Source organism: Ruditapes philippinarum, unplaced genomic scaffold, assembly GCF_026571515.1.
Source record: "Ruditapes philippinarum isolate M1 unplaced genomic scaffold, ASM2657151v2 ctg38_1_1_1_1, whole genome shotgun sequence".
Lineage (NCBI taxonomy): Eukaryota > Metazoa > Mollusca > Bivalvia > Venerida > Veneridae > Ruditapes > Ruditapes philippinarum.
In genome coordinates this window covers 164,967-183,720 of record NW_026860353.1, presented here as the reverse complement: position 1 = coordinate 183,720, position 18,754 = coordinate 164,967, and the positions used below count along the sequence as shown (strand labels likewise).

The following is an 18,754-nucleotide window of genomic DNA, read 5'->3' as shown; positions in this document are numbered from 1 at the left end:
GCAGAACAGGGATATTCTTAAATTAAATATATGATTCCTATGTAGAGGCAGGGAGTTTTTGACTGACCGGAAGTGACCTAAAAACGGTATTATAAATACAGAAAACACAGAACAATGGCTGGTAGCCGGTATACAGATGGACATGATTATTACCTTTTATGAATTTTATGGAAAAAATGTGAGACAAATGTGCTTCGAGTGTCCTTTCTATTGTGTGTCGAACACATTTGTCTCATTTCCATTTTGTCGCAAATATAATTGTTTACGAACACATCGGTCACACGTCGTGAGACAAAATGTGCTCCGAGACAAATGTGCTCATACAACGCGCCGTTTGGCACGTTTCGCTAGCGATAAGACGAAAAGGCGATAACGATATTAATAATATCTGTCATATGTTGCGGTTCGGACCGACGGGACCAGCCCATTGGGCGGTAACGAGGCTTGTCGAGTTACCGCCCATTTGCGGGTTCCCGAGGGACGGATATTCCGATCCGAACCGCAAACATATGTCAGATATTTTTTCTTGCATATTCTGCCATATTATTTCATATTTACAATGCCTTACCTCAATATGATATATGTTCATGGAAATCAAAGTCATTTCATCCATAACTATTTTTTAACAATAGCGTATGAACTTACAACTTAAATAACAACGGTGAAATGACGTCATCCTAAGCACATATTTCCCTTCTAAAACGACGACATTTTAACGCGGTTCATTCATAAAGCGCGCTTAAATGACGTTGTTGTTTGGCACGCGACTCATCTGGCAACCCCATGCCAGATGAAATTTCCGGCATTGGTAAAAATCACGGAAACGCCAGTCTGCTATGCAAGAAATAGGTTGTGTTATCGACAATGCAACGCGCAAAATGTACCAAATCAGCCATCTTAATTTAGTAATAGCAGGGTGTCTGTCGATATCTACCCACAACTTATTTTAACAACATCTGTTTGATATCAAAGGACACTTTCAATCTGTATTATCTTTTAGATGTTTATTGATGATCAGTGATGTGTTCCGAATGAGAACAATATATAGAGGATATTGAATGAATGTAAGTTCAATACTGAATTTATTGCACGAGTTGAATAAAATTATATTATGCGAGCCTCTGGCGAGCATAATATTATTTTATTCAACGAGTGCAATAAATTCAGAAATGAACTTACACGAATTTAATATTCTATTTATCACATACCAAAAATAAATACAGTTTAAAGTGAAATAAGAGTCATTTTTCATTGACGCGCATATAGTATAACGCCAACATTTAGCGCGTCTTTACACTATGTTTGTATAACGCTAATGACGTCACGTCAAAATATATGCACGGCCGTGCAATACCATATTTACGGAGTCGCAAAATCGGCACGGGTGTGTGATAAACACATTTAATCATGGCCCTAGGGTCACTATGTCCAGTGACAAATATCGTCATTGAAGAATTATAATATTTCCAACAAAAGGGTCTCAGGTGAGCGATGTGAGGCCACCATGACATTCTTGTTTTATAATTATAGTATAGTGAGACAAATTCTACAATATTCTATGTCAAATAAATTTGTTGACTTAAAATAAAAATATTTGTTTCATAAAATAAATGAATATGAACTCAAAAAAATAATTGTGTATTCATGATGTAAAAATTAATTAAATTGACAAAAATTATATTTTGATATCCACTAAAAATAAAAATGTACTTTTTTTGAAGGGGGAATATGCACTGGTTCGTTATTCGTATTTAAAATGTATTTGCGCTTTCATTATGATAATATCTATATTTTGTTAAGACTTGAAATCAAATACAAATTACTTAAATCTTGTTTTATAAAAACATTCCGCTTTTATCAAAATCATGATAATTATCTCTACGCATGAAATAACTCAAACAAATCTGAAATTTAGTAAGACTGTTACCCAATGTGCATAATATTGTAACATTACACTCTTTTTTATGTTCTTAGTCTTAAAATAAATTGTTTTCTTGATTAATAACTATATTGTACAATAAAAATGTACAAATGAGATTCGGTCAGTTTAGCATCAAAAACTCAAAAACCATTTTTTGTATTATATTTATACATTAAAATATCATTTTCAAACATCTGGAATATTCTTGACATTGTGAAAAAATCTATAAATAAATGTAGGTAATGGAATATCCAATCTAAAAATAGGTAATGCACAAACATTTCAAAAATTTCTCAAAAGCGTTACCGGCATTAAAAACAGCAGACTTAGTATTAAAGGAAACGAATACGCTGGGCGAACAGTGGATTTTCATATAAGTAAATATATTATTGAAATGGCTAGGTCAACCTTTAATAAACAACAAAGTATTGGAAGTGAACAACGGCAACAAACTGTGGAATTAAACTGTTTCGAAAGGTTATTGTCCTTATTCAACCTGCGAGACAATAGAGGCGAGGTAAGGACTTTTTATTATGAGAAATTGATATGAAGTATAATATCTATAGAAATAAGGAACTTTTAAAAGTATGTACATTTTGAAGGATAAACATTTTCAAGTTTGTGTTTTTATTATAGTATGTATATCTTAAACACCTTTCACTAAGAAGTTAGTTAAATAATAATACACATACCAGTGAGTAGTTTATATCAATTTATTAAATTTTGAAGTCGATTAAAGAGTATATTTAGTTCGATCATTATCCCGATTGAGTTAAAATGCGTTTAAATGCTTTTCATTTTTAGCTCATTTGCAAAAACTGAGTTAGGAAATGGTCCACATTTTATGAAAAGTCGAAAAACTCAGATGAGTCCCATATATTGAATAGATATTTACTACGCACTGGGGCACACATTCTATAAATCACAAATAGAAATTATGTCATCTTAAGATGTAATTTCATACTTTCACTGGGTTTACGAGTATTAGTATTTTTAGATTTTTACGTCACCGAGATCACTTTGTCTGCTCACCCGTGATGTAAATGTAAATAATACACAAGTCATACAAATTTAATTGCGTTAAATCATGATACATAACACATGAATGGAATCCTAAAAAGTCCGAAAATTATATATCACTTATAGCTATAAGCAGTAGATCTAAACTCATTACCCATTGAACTTATGTATGGATTTCCTTTCTTTCAAATATTAACAGTCCAAAAAACTTGAGATAGCAATAGCAATAGAGACTGGTCAGACAGCACGTATGTACGGACTGTCCTGGCTCAATGACAAAGGCTCTACACCTTTGACACAAGTAGATCAATGATTAAACAATTCACGTTGCACAAAATACATTAAAAGTGTTCCAGTTTTTTTGAATTGTAAACCTCCTTTTAGATATGCAAATATGTATATGAAGAAATAAATAAGAAACATGAAATAACAATTTTATTACAAGATAATATCTCTTTATTAACACCTTTATTTCATCTGTAAAAAGTTAAGATATTATTTATTATTACCCTTCCAGATTTTTTCCGCCTTTTTGATTGGATATTGATCACCCGAAAGAAATTGATATAACCGAGCCAGACGGGTAATATACACACTAAATTTCCCCGTTTGGTACCCAACGTTGTAAACAACATGCGCTGAGGTGATGCGCGTACGGTTCGATTATACGCGGTGTAAATTCTGATTTAAAAGCACTTTTTAACTGTCAAATGATAAATATCTACCAAAGTAGAGTAATGATACATATAACCATCAGTATCGAAAACAAATATGACCTTGTGAAAGCTTGATATTAATTACAAAAAAGTGCGTTCAATAGACTACTCCTTTTCTCTTGTTTACTTTCGTAAGGTACGGGAAAAATACGTCATGTATTTATGTGACGTCATGTTGTGACGAAGAGGTATCCTAAAGGGAATCTTATTTCGACGTTTCAATTGAAACAGCAATGATTTTTTAAAAAATCGTCTAAACTCGGCAGGGGAAGGCTAATAAAATTATTATTTTGGTTTTGGAGTGATATATGTGGATATATTACCTGCCAAGATAAAATATCACCCTCGCCTAACGGCTCGGGTGATATAAAATCTTAACAGGTAATATATCCACATATATCACTCCAAAACCAAAATAACATATAATATATTAATATGCTGTAACAACTTTTATACACTTATACATAATAGGACTCTGGGGATTGGACATACATTGAAAGACCAACGAATTTTTCTGTCAAGAGCAGGAAAGCGTCAGATTTAATTGTTCCGGAAGAAAGTGAAATCCGGATCTTTGTTGGAGGTCAGACAACATTTTTCGGCATCACACTGACATCATATCCATACCCTGAGAATGAATATACTATGAAATGCCAGCATATACTCAAACCCGATAAAGATGACCCTATTGCTGGAAAAATGAAGATAAGGTTAGTTTACTCTCCAATAAGTGGAGCCAAGCGCCAAGTTAGAAGTCATCCCCAAACTTCATACTCATACAAAATAATTAAGTGTATTAATGTTTAGATGGCAAGCTTTTATACATGACCAAAACATAATTGGTATCAAGAAGGAAACAAAAATCAAGGAATCAAAAACTGCTTGGTTTCATTAGTTTTCATTTGAATATTTTCATGTATTTTGTAATGAAATGTTAATCAGATTAAAGCACATTCTTAGCTCGTCTGTTTCGGCTATTTTTGTTGTTGTCGTTGTCAAAGTAGCCTAAATCAAAATCGCGCAAAAACCTAAATTTATCCTAATAGTCAAACATTTTAAAAAGTTGGAAATACTTGCCTATCTGACAATGCGTATTTGTAAGGCAAGAAATTATTCTTAAACCTACAAAACTACCAATTGCTTGGACATTCACAATCACATCATATTTTTTTGAAGTTGAGTGCATAACATAACTTATGGAATTAATTGTTTGGGGTCGTTGTCCTTAAGATTAATGGCATTGCAGATAGTGCTCTTGTTTAGAACTTTATTATTATTGTTTTCATTTACCAAACGTGTACAGAACATGTTTATAAATGATGTATAATTGTTATTGCAGAGATAACGATGAGTTAATATCGTTGCACGGCATTTTTCTTCCTTTCAAAACACACGACAAAGTGCTGGATATGTTCAAAGAAATCAAAGTTGACGGAGAAACGTTGACAAAAATGGTAAGCAGAATCCGTTATATTTTTTAACTAACTGGGCTGTGTTGGGGGTTCTTTTATTAAAAAGGGTTCGTTCATGAATACTAAGCCGTAAAGTGTAGAAGTCGGTAGATTTTAGTTGCAAGCTTCAAAGGGTTAAAGATAGTCTAATGAGTACCGAAGCAGGCCGAGTTTGGGCATAAGTCGGGCAAGGTTATGAGGTTAGCGTCTATTTCGCGCATGAATACAAGTCGAAAATGAGCTGAAGTCGAGCAAAAGTATAAGGCTATTTTACGTATGACATGTATACATTGTACTTTATGTGTTGATATTTTTTTTACTATGACATTGTTTTTGAAGGTTGTGCGAAGAAAAACAAGGCTAAACAAACTGAAATGGTACGAGCTTCTAACCATTCTAGCCCCAGGTTCAAGAACAGGTAAAAATGTTAATGTTACCTATATATATATATTCATGATAAATGACTTTAAACGCCTACAGTGGTAAAGGCTTGATCAAATTCTGTCTTCCTTTTTCTTGTTCTCATACTTTAGTAGTTACTATATTTTTTCTCTATCCTTATCCCCTTCTTTAACTCATACTTCTTCATCTCATTCTTTTCCTTCTATTTATTCTTACAATATTTCCTTTTCTTTATAATTTCATTGTTTTTCTTCTTTTATGATTTCTGCTTTTCTTCCCCGTGCACGTTTATTGTTTCCTTCCTCTTTCCTCCTTTTTCTCCTGTTGTACTTTTCTTTATCTTGTTCTTCGCCATCTTCCATATTTCTTCCATCATCTACTTCTCTTCCTCTCCCATTTCACCATTTTCTTTTTCCTTCTTCTTCTTCTTCGTTTTCTCCTTTTCTTCTTCTTATATCTTTACTGATTTCTTCTTCACATAGTTTAATCATAGATGATAACTGTACGGTATTTACACACGATGCTTTACACCACGTGGCATTTTGTGTTCTGCGTGAGGCATAAAACCGGTTTGAAAGTTGGTCCAGTTAAGATTTCTTTCATACCTTTTTTTATAATTTTATATTATTTTTAATATAAAGTGTAAAGCCTGCTCATCGTAGTCAATATCCTATATTTAAAATAATTTTTCGGCAAAAGTCATTAATACAAGTATCCGTGCGTGTTTGGACAATCAGAAATCCACGCTGTTTCAATTTACGACAAAAATGTGATATGTTCCCCATAAAACATCCAATGTATAGAAAGTAAAATGGTTTCCTGCGGGGAACATTTTTAATAATATAAAGATATTTCATTTAACTATTTTCAAGATTGTTTCGGGGGATAAATAAACATTTGTATCAGGAATATAGTTGACAATAATCGATCAATATAGAAGAAGGTCTTTGGAAACTAGTCCCCGTTTTGAAGACCTGAGACCGGAGAAGGTCGAACATAAAACAATTATTTCTTTTCAAGAAAATGATTAAATACCATTTTCTGAATAATTCCGAGCAAAAAAAATTAAAGTAAACACATAAATTTACGCAGAAAATATCTCTATTTGGTATGGCAGATGCCACTACGAATATTTTAATTTTGTAGATTTTCAGTATGAACATTTTATTGTTTGTAAAATTTGAGATAGATATTAAAGAAACATTGATAATTTTCAAACACATCATTCAAGTTTTTCCACCTTAAACGGTAAAATAATTGTAGAAAATTAGAAATATCACGTATGTCATATATCACGTAATAGTTTTTTTGTTGTTAATAAGGTGTAATTCGGACTAATTCCCTAGAGGTAAATCCGTAACGTACCGGCAAACGGTATTAAGCTAGGTTTTCCAAAAGGTCAATTAACCAATCATGTGCGGTTTACAGATCACATGCTCCTCCATGTACCGAAAACAGGTCACGTGCTCCTCCATGCCTCAAAAGTTAAACGCGTACCAATGCCCTGCGGTCTTCAGACCGCAGGGAATAACATTTGAATTAGCGGGTTCTGCACTTTTTTCCATTAAAATAATGGAAATTTCAAAAATGTTACTGATGAAAATGAATTCTGAACCGAATTTCCTACTTGGTTTCTGCGCGACGCAGATCACAAACTTCTTTGTTTTAAACATTTATCCTTTTTTGTGACCACAGAAAAATTACTTTTCAGTTTTAAAACCAAACAAACAAAATTTCACACTATTTTCTATTTCATAATTTTAGCGGAAGTTGTTACAGTATTAAATCACGAAAAACACAAGCTGAGGAAAAAAGATATTAACAATCTGAAGTCAGAAAGCGTCCATTTTTACAAGGTTCCTGGTACTCAACGGTATTTAATGATTGATGACACAGGACTTGATGCCAAACATATATCTGATGATACCAGCGATGATGCAAGTAAGCTAATCAACAATATATATGCATAATTTTGAAACCTTAGTGTTACAAGAAATTGAACAGTCACAAACGCTGAGTTTGATTCAAATGTTATTTTAATAATAATATTATACTAGAACGCTGTAAGAAAATTATTTTTGATGTCATTTTTAAGAAGTATCCGCCTGTATATAGCAATAAAGTTTTATTGTTTTCAGAGTTGATGATAAAAACGATGAAGATGTGTGTAAATAATAAAAAAAGCCAAATGCATTTTTATGCCAGCCTTAGAGACAAAGCTAGGTCAAGATATATTTCAGTAGACGGAAATGATGGGCGCATATTCTTAGCAGTATGTATATAACATATCAAATGTTTGTATATAAATGAATCCAAAGAATATTTCAAATACGTAAAATAAGGATTAAAATGGTTCAGTAAAATAAAAAAAATCAACTCAGTATGGAAAATCGAACACACCCTTTCCGGCATACAAGCACAAAAATTGCAACTTACTAGGCCCGCTGAGCTAAAGAACCGATTTAATTTTCTGAGGCCGTAAGTAGATGGTGAATATATCGTATTAGTAATCGCAGCAGATGTGAAATCATATACAACATAATTGTATATTTTTAGTTTGAATTTAATCAACTACGAATAAAGTGAAACAATAACAAGTTTGAGAATCTAGTAAATCAACTATATACTTCTTTTCATTTATTTTTCGTTGAACCTTTTATTGCCAGGATGAACCCCATTGGTTTGAACATCGCTCTGATGGCAACCGTACACAGTTTGTTGTTGAAGGCATGAGTACGTATATTTTGTCCACATTTATCTAGATCTCATAAGCCTTCTAAAGTTTTTTTTTATTTTTAAAGGGACTCCACTGAGGTGTTTTGACATGACGGGACTAGAAATATTTTCCCAAGATTTGTGTACTATTTGGTGTAGGTTTGGACCAATAACTTGTGTACAAGTTTTCAAATCAATACCTCACTCCGTTTTTTCCAGAATAATCATTTTTATTGTTCAAAATGAGGTAAAAATGAAAAGCGTTGCAACGCTTTTAACTTAAATCAGGCTAAGAACTGCACATTCTCTTTAATTCTGAGTATATTTTCTATATATTTTGAAAAATAATTTCCATTTTAAGTGCTTCCATATACACAATCTTTGTAAGAATTTCCAATTGTTTGGTTTTAGACTTTTTCACTTCAGTGGAGATTCAAATCATGTCAAATGCATTTCACATTGACAATAAGATTAGGAATTCAATTTGTTATAGTGAGTAAATATATAATTGGCAATGATAAGTCTACAACTCAATGCTGTTTTTCAAATTTTAATGACCATTTCTGTGTAGAAAGTATTAATAAAAAGTGTATACTATAACGTATTTGAAAACTTAAAAAAGCTTTACCTAACAAAATATTAAACTTCTGTACACCTATTGTTATAGATTTAAACCTGGCCTACGACCATGCAATAGATGATGTGGCAACGACACGGGCCGAGTTCATGTTTGAAGAATTTTCACAGTCGCAGCAATTGGAGGAACAACTGGCTGTTTGACATATGGGGCGTGGCTGTATGACATAGGGGGGCGTGGCTGTATGACATTTGGGAGCGTGCAAATAATTGTTTCATTCAATCACGTGATCATGATGAGAAAAAGAAGATTTGATAGATTTTTTTTTTCAGTAATTTTACCACTGTTGTTTATTCTCATATATTTCTTGTATTAACGTACTCAGGATGGATAATCAACAATTACGTTTTCGATTCATAATTTCTTTTCACATTTACGTTTGATATTCATATTTTGTTTTAGAATTTTATATTATCCTACGTTTTCATACGACGTTTTTTAATGTTTAAAGATTAACTTTATCAATATATGTGTGGATAGTTTACTGGTTAAAATTCGTTGTTATGAATTGATTCGAAAATGTTATTAATATATTGATAAATACCAATTGCAGTATTATCATTGCTATTATTTTTATTAAAGTGACATTATGTCCATTCATTAGTAAACGTCGACTGTCTAAGCAAAATTGAAAATAACTTCTATTTTGTCGTATTTGTCACATAGATATCTAAAAATAGCATTCAGAGTTTATCGGTAACATTCAATTTATAAAAAGAGTGGGGAAGTCTTTTTTATTTAAGGCAGTCCCAGGTGTTGGTCATTATCAATTATTGAGCAATGACCTTTATAATAGTCAATCTTTTGAAATAAAGTAGTATTTTGGCACAAATAGACAGTGAGAAAATGAGCATAATGTCACTTATAACTTAGTGTAAATACTCATCATGTTTCATCATTTCTTGACGAAAGCTTTTCATTGTGTTTTATGTACAGCTTCTTTATTTTTTTTATTTATCAACGTTTATTTATTTTATTGTTTATTTAATGCTATTTTCTATTAAGATATAGGATCAGTTCAAAATTGAAGAATTATTTTTGTACAAAGAAAATATTCATTAGAGCCTAAAACTCTCCTATTTTCAGGCCAATTATACAAAAGTAGCCGTACCTCTGTTATCAGTATGTTAAATCATAATTTTGTTTACTAATTTGAAGACGAGCAACTTTAGAGATAATTAAGATAATTTTTATGCTCAGTTCATGACAATAATAGCGTTGTTATACGGTGTTGTTTGTGAGTAAATAGATTTGATCCTATCAGTAATAAATAAATAAAGATGAATTTGTATTAAGATTATTATGTTTTACATTCTAAAGAGTACAGAAACTATCCTGTCCATCAGCATCTTTACGTCGCAGTAACCGAGAGGGTATTTTCGAGATATACCTATTTCTGTGGGTGTCGACGTTGGCACCTAGAAACTTGAAATAATGACAGAATGCAATGGTCAGAAATTTAGTCACGTGAAGAACAAGTAATTTTTACCTTGACCCTGGTGAACTTAATCTTTGACTTCCCGATTTAGCGACACGTGCGGGGGAACAAGATGGGTGGGGGATGGAATTTTTTTCATTAAAATTGAAAATTTTCAAAATATGTGCAAAAAATAATAAAACCTTCGACATGGTTGTATTTTATTTAATTCATTGCTAGATATACATTTTTTTATTTAATATTAAATTTTCTTAATGTGCGTATTCTGCTACTTTTAACACAAGAATCGTCTTTTCCTATAGCTCTAACAGTCAGCAAAGTCGCCACTAGCCTCCGGCACAAGAAATTCGGAAAAACGAAATTCCGATGGTTGCGTAACTATCCTACGTGACTCCGCGTCGAACGCTAAAAACATGTCTGACCCGGACTGATCTTAACAGAGAAAAATATGTAGGCAATTTAAAGAAACAAGTTATATGTGAAAGAATCTATATACATGTATAGGATAATATTCAAAAAGTCGCTACGTTGTAAACCGCAGGGTTATAGCGAACTTCAGTCGAATTTAATTTGAAATAAAAAGCCACTTATTATGTTCTTTCCCTTTTTTGGAATAACGTGCAAAATCTAATGCATACTATTACTTATATACATAAGACAAAAACTGTCATAAAAGGCATGCAACAAAACTCAGCTTTTTATACAGTCATTTAAAAAACATATAAAGTTAATGCAGGATAATCTACATTGTAAAAACATTTAGGTTGTATGTGCGACACAAGCACTTACTTTGCAGCATTCATTATGGTAGAAATATAACTACTACATTTTGTTGTCTGAATCATAGTCTTTCAAATAGTTTTCAGTATTTTTGATCGATTAACAAAACATTATTTTGAATGGTGATGTACTATGCCAGATCACGGTCGGTAAAATTAACCTGATCACGTGATTCAACCGAGACATCTTTTTTCGTAGAATTGGTCCGATTCCAGACCATTCTATTTGAAAGACCCTGTAGCCTTGACCAACAAACGTAACCTTACCAGTAGTCTGGAACATTATAGAATCGCCGTTTCTATGTGCAGCATACCACATGGCAGAGTCCTAAAATAAATCGTATATTTGAACGTTGTAATTAAATATGCAATTTTGAAGAGGAAGTCAACCTTATGCCTTATCCTGTATGGTGGGGAGACGAGTTTTAGGAAAGCAATAACACAACCTTACGCCATATTGGCCCAATAACTACAATATCAATGCATACGCATAACAATATAGTCCAGTGCCATTAAAGTTAACTAGAACGGGGAACTGTCAAAAACACCAACGTATAACGTAATAAATTTCTTGCATGCAAGTTTACAGAAATACTAAAAATTAAAACTGTGTCCGTTATATCGGAAGATACTACAATACCCGTTACGTATACACATCATTTGAATATTGAGAATAAAAACTGTCCGCGGTAGCTTTTCAAATTCTTCTGCTGATCACTAATTCGAAAATCGCCTTCCATCAGCATGCATTAAAACTTTACGTGTCTATATTAACTAGTTGGTGGGTGTATATTATGCGTATTAAAGTTTGAGTAGACGTCGCAAATTGTTGGATGAAATGAGATCACAACAAAACCGCGCAGTCTGATCAGGATCCATGCTGTTCGCTATCAGTTTCTTTACTTGTTATAGGGTCTGTAAGCGAACAGCATGGATCCTGATCAGACTGCGCGATCCTTGCTGGTCGCAAACCCATTATGTTGGTTTTGTCATGACGCGGCTCAAATATCACTATTGTGTTAGCATACACCGTGAAAAGATGATAAAATGAATAATTAATTCTTACGCCAAGTTCAACTCGGTTTCCATTGCGAACTACAATATATTTTGAGCAGGACTCACTGAAGAGGGCTACTTTTAAGTGTATCGTTTGGTCCAAGCTCGTTTCTATGTGCAATACTTTATGTATTCTCTCTGGAAAAAACATTATAAAAATTAGATGCAGTGTATATAGTTTATTAGAACTAGGGCAGTACAATTTCAATACAATTTGACAACTTTGGTATCTGCCGAATTCAAACACTTGTGGAGGAACAGCCAATATGTTATTTTAAGCCAGGGTAGAACTTCCGATTTCTCTTGCTGGTTGGACAACTTGAATAATCAACATACCGTATGCTGGCTTGACAACTTGTACCATCAATATACCGTTTGCTTTTTGGATAGCTAGAACCATCAATATACTTTTAAGTGTTTATACCGTTTGCTTGTAATACAGCTACATGTACAATCAGAACCATTAAGATATCGTGTGCTGATTGGACAGCAAGAACCATCGACATACCTTTTGCTGGTTGAACAGCTAGAACAACATTTTATGTCAGAAAAATAACCGGTATATCAATGTACGCTAAAATTGCTCTTCATGAGGCACTCTGTGACAAGGGAGATCACTTGTGAAAACCAAGTCAACAGCAGTAGTAAGAGTTTACAGACAAATTCGGTCCTATTGTTTCCGTTAATTTGTGTTCAACAATGACATGTTTACAGACCAGCCCTCAACCGCCGCCTCTCGCAGCACCCATGTTTACAGACTAGCCCTCAACCGCCGCCTCTCGCAGCACCCATGTTTACAGACACGCCCGTCCGTTTAACTCACAACGAGTGTAAAATGTCCATCGGTAAAAATGTTGTAAGCAACTTCCGTTCCTCGTTGTGAGCACCCATCTAGGACGTGTGACACGATAAACAAGGTGAGCTTTTCATAATTTTTGAAGATTACAGACATTTATGTAAAAATATCGGAATGCAGTTAGCTAGCGATGTGTTTTCCGAGTATGCACAACATAAAAAGATATGCCTGTTGGTGGACAATTTAATGGAAATACCATGCGACGCAGTCACTCGGGGTAGCTGGAAAACTGGAGACAACTTCTCTCCGGACCAAATTTAACATTGAAAACGTCGATTCTGGTGAAGTTTTGTGCATTCTAACCTAAAACAGATGCCCACAAGACTTCAGCGTAAATTATGACCTGAAAGTCTTCATAGATATAAACGAAGATATACCCTTTTTTGCTTTAATCCTCGTTGTGAGCACCATAACCTGTTGTGAGCAAGACAAGCGCAGTGCTTGTCTGGTTTTAATATGTAATTCAAATGGCGAGAATACAATTTTCAATCTACCAAAAGCAATCAAAACGTTTTTGCACAATAGTTTTCTTTGCAATACTTCTTTTTTTGAAAATTATTCTTCATATTCAAAAGTCATCAGATTAACAGAAGAACTAATCAAGGGAGGTAAATCAGGTATTTTATTTCGTATACTTTAGTGTGGCACGTGTCATCACGTGGAGTTTATGAATATTTCAACAATTTCACAATCTGTGTGATGCACACATACATGTGTTTATCCTGAGCTGCAGACTGACCAAGGTATGTAGAACAAGAACTGTCACGGTAAGTTGACAATGTCCCCGAAGTGGTACTTTGTCCTTATTATGGACTAGATAGATTATTTGTTTTTGGACAATTAGATCTTCAATGTAAAGGTCATTCAAGGTCAAGGTGAAATAAATATAGGTCAGTTGGAAGGTCTTGTCCAAAGGGGCATTGTGTCAAAATATGAATTAATTCCACTTACTAATAAAGAAGTTATGACCAATGTTAAAGTTTTTGGATGTTCTAAAAGGTCATTCAGGGTTCAAGGTAAAACAAAATACAGATCAGTTTGAAGGTCTTGCCTAAAGGGGTGTTGTGTCAAAATATGAGTAGAATCCGTATACTAATAAGGAAGTTATGACCAATTATTAAGTTTTTGGACAATTTGACCTTGTCCAAAGAGGTGTTGTGCCTAAATATTATGCCAGGACTTTATGGCCAATCTTAAATGTTTTTGGACAATTTCACCTTCAAGGTAAAGGCCATTCAGGGGTCAAGGTAAAAAATACAGGTTCGTAGGAAGGTCTTGTGCTAAGGGATGTTGTGTTCAAATATGAATCAAATCCGTTTACTAATAAGAGTTATGGCCAATGTTAAAGTTTTCGGACGGATTGACGGACTGACGGACGGACAGTTCAAAACTAATATGCCTCCCTTCGGGGTATGCACAACGTCTTGCAAAGAAATGCTGCTGTGCAAAAACGTTTCAATTGCTTTGGTAGATTGAAAATTATATTTTCACCATCTGAATTACATAGAGTCTTGCGCTTGTCTTGCTCACAACGAGGTAATGGTGCTCACAACGAGGATTAAAGCAAAAAAGGGTATATCTTCGTTTCTATGAAGACTTTCAGGTAATAATTTACGCTGAAGACTTGTGGGCATCTGTTTAGGTTATAATGCACAAGACTTCATCAGAATTGTCGTTTTCAGTGTTAAATTTGGTCCGGAGAGAAGTTGTCTCCAGTTTTCCAGCTACCCCGAGTGACTGCGTCACACGGTATTTCCATCAAATTGTCCACCAACAGGCAATATCTTTACATGTGCATACTCGGAAAACACATCGCTAGCTAACTGCATTCCGATATTTTTACATAAATGTCTGTAATCTTCAAAAATTATGAAAAACTCGTCTTGTTTATCGTGTCACACGTCCTAGATGGGTGCTCACAACGAGGAACGGAAGTTGCTTACAACATTTTTACCGATGGACATTTTACACTCGTTGTGCGTTAAACGGGCGTGACAGACCAGCCCTCAACCGCCGCCTCTCGCAGCACCCATGGTTTCAGGATAAAGTAAATTACAATCGAGCAATATTGTAGCCATGAATCAGACAAAAATAAAACACTCAGATATAGTAATGGTATGTTCTTCACGTTTGCCTCCATTAATAAGAACAACCTATCAAATCTTATTAGTAGCTCAATAGCAAGTAATACGTACTTGACTTGTCCTCCTCATTACCCGACAATGGTCCTGCTGTCACAATTCCATCTTTGATGTCAACATACAACGTCGTCCCAGGTATTTGGTAGAAATTAACAGATTCTATTTTATGTAATTCATTTTCGTCTTTGACAACTTCTACCGACGGTTCTTCGACAGATATTCCACAAGGCCGGATCGTACCTAAAAAGAAACACTGGATATTGACGTCTTTCAACACAGAATTTTAGTTGCTTTTTACATACCATATATATAAAAACAACAGCATTAATTAATTATGGAAACTCCTAAAATATCTTGCTTTTATCAGCGGTCGTTTTCTTGAACATTTTATTTATATATTCAAAATACTTTGAACAAATTCACTTCAGCTTGGCATAAAACATATGATTACAATTTAGATTTTGTCTGCATTATTGTGGTCCCGGTCGAAGTAGAAACTACACTCGTTACTCGTAATCATTTAGGTTAAAGTAATTCAACGTCACCAAAAATATCAACGGATGGTTTGTTACTTAAAATTATACCATGTACCAACATCGGGCTAATAAAGCAGTGTACAATATACACGCAATAAAATATCGAACCTATTAATGTGGCGGCATGGCCGAGTGGTTAGTGCGTCGGACTAGTAATCTAAGTCCAGGGTGGGGACTTGAGCAAAAAAACATTACATTGCTAAGCACTGGTTGGTTCCAGGAACGGTTTCGAGAGCGTTTCAATAAGTTTATAGCTTTCAACACAATCGAACTAAGATAAATTTGTATAAACTAAAATATCTTACCTTCAGAACTGTTACTGGTGCATGTTTCCGAACATTCGTTACCATTTGAATCCATTTTTGTATTCAGGTTAGTTCAATCTGAAAATATCCACAATTCAAATTTTTACGTATCCTACAATATTTTTGACTAGTTATATATGTTTATTGGCATCGGTGTTTACTTATAGCAGTTAGTAAAATGCTTTTTCATGCTGCATAAATAAAATATCAAGTCTTAGACACAGGGGATCAATTTTCTGTAAATAAATACTTTCCTATTAATTATAAACATGTTTCTCTTTTTTTGACATGATACCTTATCTGGTGAAATTAAACCTATCCTGTGACATGATAGCCCACTAAGTGACAAGATACCTTGTCTGGTGACATTAAACCATATCATGTGACATGATAGCCCACTTAGTGACATGATACCTTATCTGGTGACATTAAACCATATCATGTGACATGATAGCCAACTTAGTGACATGATACCTTATCTGGTGACATTGAACCATTTCCTGTGACATGATAGCCCACTTAGTGACATGATATCTAATCTGGTGACATTAAACCATATCATGTGACATGATAGACCACTTAGTGACATGATACCTTATCTGGTGACATTAAACCCTATCCTGTGACCTGATACCATTTAGTGACGAGATATCTTATCTGGTGACATAAAACCGTATCCTGTGACATGATAGCCCACTAAGTGACAAGATACCTTGTCTGGTGACATTAAACCCTATCATGTGACATGATAGCCCACTTAGTGACATGATACCTTATCTGGTGACATTAAACCATATCCTGTGACATGATAGCCAACTTAGTGACATGATACCTTATCTGGTGACATTGAACCGTATCCTGTGACATGATAGACCACTTAGTGACATGATACCTTATCTGGTGACATTAAACCGTATCCTGTGACCTGATAGCCCACTTAGTGACATGATACCTTATCTGGTGACATTGAACCGTATCCTGTGACATGAGAGTTTACCTACTGACATGATACCTTATCTGGTGACGTTAAACCATATCCTGTAACATGATAGCCCACTAAGTGACAAGATATCTTATCTGGTGACATAAAACCGTAGCCTGTGACATGATAGTCTACCGACATGATAGTCTGTCTACCTAGTGCATATTCCAACACGACCCGCATTTTTCATTATTTACTCGGTTACGAGGATATAACACTGGCTGGGGCGACATCAAGGGGTGTTTCTGCTAAAAAAAATGGCGAGGCCGTTAGGCCGAGACACTTTTTTTGCAGAAATATCCCGAGATGTCGCCCCAGCCAGTGTCATACCCCCGTAACAAACGAGTTTCATATACAAAACCATGCGATAACTCTTGATAACAGTTTACCGTTCTTAGTTTATATATGTGATAAATAGAATATTATATTCGGGTAGATTCAATACTAAATTTATTGAACTCGTTGAATAGAACAATATTATGCTCGCCAGAGGCTCGCATAATATGATTTTATACAACTCATTCAATAAATTTAGTATTAAACCTATACTCATTCAATATCCTCTATATCTAAATATTATAAACGTTATTTTAATCAATTTGACTTTTTTGTTATAAAATGCCAGAAGTAAAATATAATTACCTAAACAACAAAATAAATGATGTGTATCAAGTGCTGTGCCAACGTGAATTTCCTCTCGTAAAAACGTTTAATTTTTGTTTTTCACATATTGAGAGAAGCAATTAAATTTCTTACCTCAGAATGGTGAAATTAACAATTTTTGTACATGTCTCTGTATTAAGAGGTATATGTACGGAAATTGTTTGGAATTTCCAATGCACTGGTGTTCTCACATGTCATATTTCATAATCCTTGAAGTTCTTACAAAAGCGATTGTGACACAAACTTGCCAATATAAACACTTAAATTTCAAGTACATAGCAATTAACCCACTTTCCATTAATGAATGAAACAATTATAAACAGATTGAGATGTTGCGGGTCACGTGCACATTACGTAGTAGTCATACAAGGAAAATATGAATTTCCTGAATATCTAAATGGATCATGAGGAGGTGTAAGTTATTGTTATCATTATTTTTGGACACCTTTGGAAGGCAAAAAACTTCGTATTATTGAGAAAAAGCAGCATCCTTACGTTTAGGCCTCGATTAGTCATAACGTATTACTTAATGCCTTTTATTTGTTTCAAACATTGCCTATTTTAAGAATATCAGGGTCAGTATATAAACGATCTCCCGAATGTTTTTGCAAGCTATAGCACGCAATTTTCATGAGCTTTTAGTCATATATTATTTGCATGGAATCAATGTTCATGTCTCTGACTTAAACCACAGGTGCAGTCAGAAGAAAATGGGAAGAATTTAATATTTCTGAATGTGATAACATTTCAATTTCGCAACTTCAGATATGTTGCTGTTATTCCTGTTGATTCTTCATTTAAATTATTTAATTACATATAACACCGTACACAGCGCTTGAATAAGAAGTCAAGAAGCAAGACCGCTTACCGAAAAATACTCTTAGACAGAAATCATGGGTGATGGCTGCTTATCAAGAGTGGGCTCGTTGGAGAAACTGGCAGATAACTTTCATTAAACGTTTTCCTTAATGCTTAAACAACACTAGGGGGCAGGGTCTTTATTGGTTGTCCGGCTGAAGTTGAGAATATTTTACTTGACGTATAGATTCGTTTATTTATTGTATGCTTTATATACATCCTGCATTGACCTTTTTTTACCTCATCCATGGACTGAAAAAAATATTACAAACGTCCCT

The 18,754-nt window shown here is 34.1% G+C and overlaps 2 protein-coding genes across 3 annotated transcripts; one reads left to right on the top strand and one right to left on the bottom strand.

Moving 5' to 3' along the window:
* The first annotated feature begins 2,099 nt into the window (after window positions 1-2,099).
* LOC132759759 (uncharacterized) lies at window positions 2,100-9,055 on the top strand. The gene is made up of 8 exons (XM_060751590.1): window positions 2,100-2,438; window positions 4,129-4,367; window positions 4,997-5,111; window positions 5,448-5,526; window positions 7,275-7,451; window positions 7,649-7,782; window positions 8,177-8,243; window positions 8,893-9,055. Exons 1-8 carry the CDS (start codon window positions 2,316-2,318, stop codon window positions 9,003-9,005), a joined length of 1,047 nt encoding a protein of 348 aa, XP_060607573.1. The 5' UTR covers window positions 2,100-2,315; the 3' UTR covers window positions 9,006-9,055.
* Window positions 9,056-10,483: 1,428 nt separating this feature from the next.
* Window positions 10,484-17,867, bottom strand: LOC132759760 (uncharacterized). 2 transcript variants are annotated; one of them, XM_060751592.1, is made up of 6 exons: window positions 17,712-17,867; window positions 15,974-16,051; window positions 15,187-15,372; window positions 12,146-12,273; window positions 11,347-11,407; window positions 10,484-10,732 (listed from the first exon to the last, which is right to left on the bottom strand). In XM_060751592.1, exons 2-6 carry the CDS (start codon window positions 16,026-16,028, stop codon window positions 10,605-10,607), a joined length of 558 nt encoding a protein of 185 aa, XP_060607575.1. In that variant the 5' UTR covers window positions 16,029-16,051; window positions 17,712-17,867; the 3' UTR covers window positions 10,484-10,604. The 2 variants fall into 2 exon arrangements, with proteins under 2 accessions (XP_060607575.1, XP_060607574.1); XM_060751591.1 differs by having other exon boundaries at window positions 17,598-17,815.
* Window positions 17,868-18,754: the final 887 nt, after the last annotated feature.

Coding starts and splice junctions, on each gene's coding strand:
- LOC132759759 (XM_060751590.1), top strand. CDS start 2,316: ATGGCTAGGTCAACCTTTAATAAACAACAAAGTATTGGAAGTGAACAA. Junction 4,368..4,996: donor GCTGGAAAAATGAAGATAAG/GTTAGTTTACTC, acceptor TTGTTATTGCAG/AGATAACGATGAGTTAATAT. Junction 7,783..8,176: donor ATGGGCGCATATTCTTAGCA/GTATGTATATAA, acceptor TTTTATTGCCAG/GATGAACCCCATTGGTTTGA.
- LOC132759760 (XM_060751592.1), bottom strand. CDS start 16,028: ATGGATTCAAATGGTAACGAATGTTCGGAAACATGCACCAGTAACAGT. Junction 11,408..12,145: donor GAAACCGAGTTGAACTTGGC/GTAAGAATTAAT, acceptor GATTTATTTTAG/GACTCTGCCATGTGGTATGC. Junction 10,733..11,346: donor TATAATGTTCCAGACTACTG/GTAAGGTTACGT, acceptor TTCTCTGTTAAG/ATCAGTCCGGGTCAGACATG.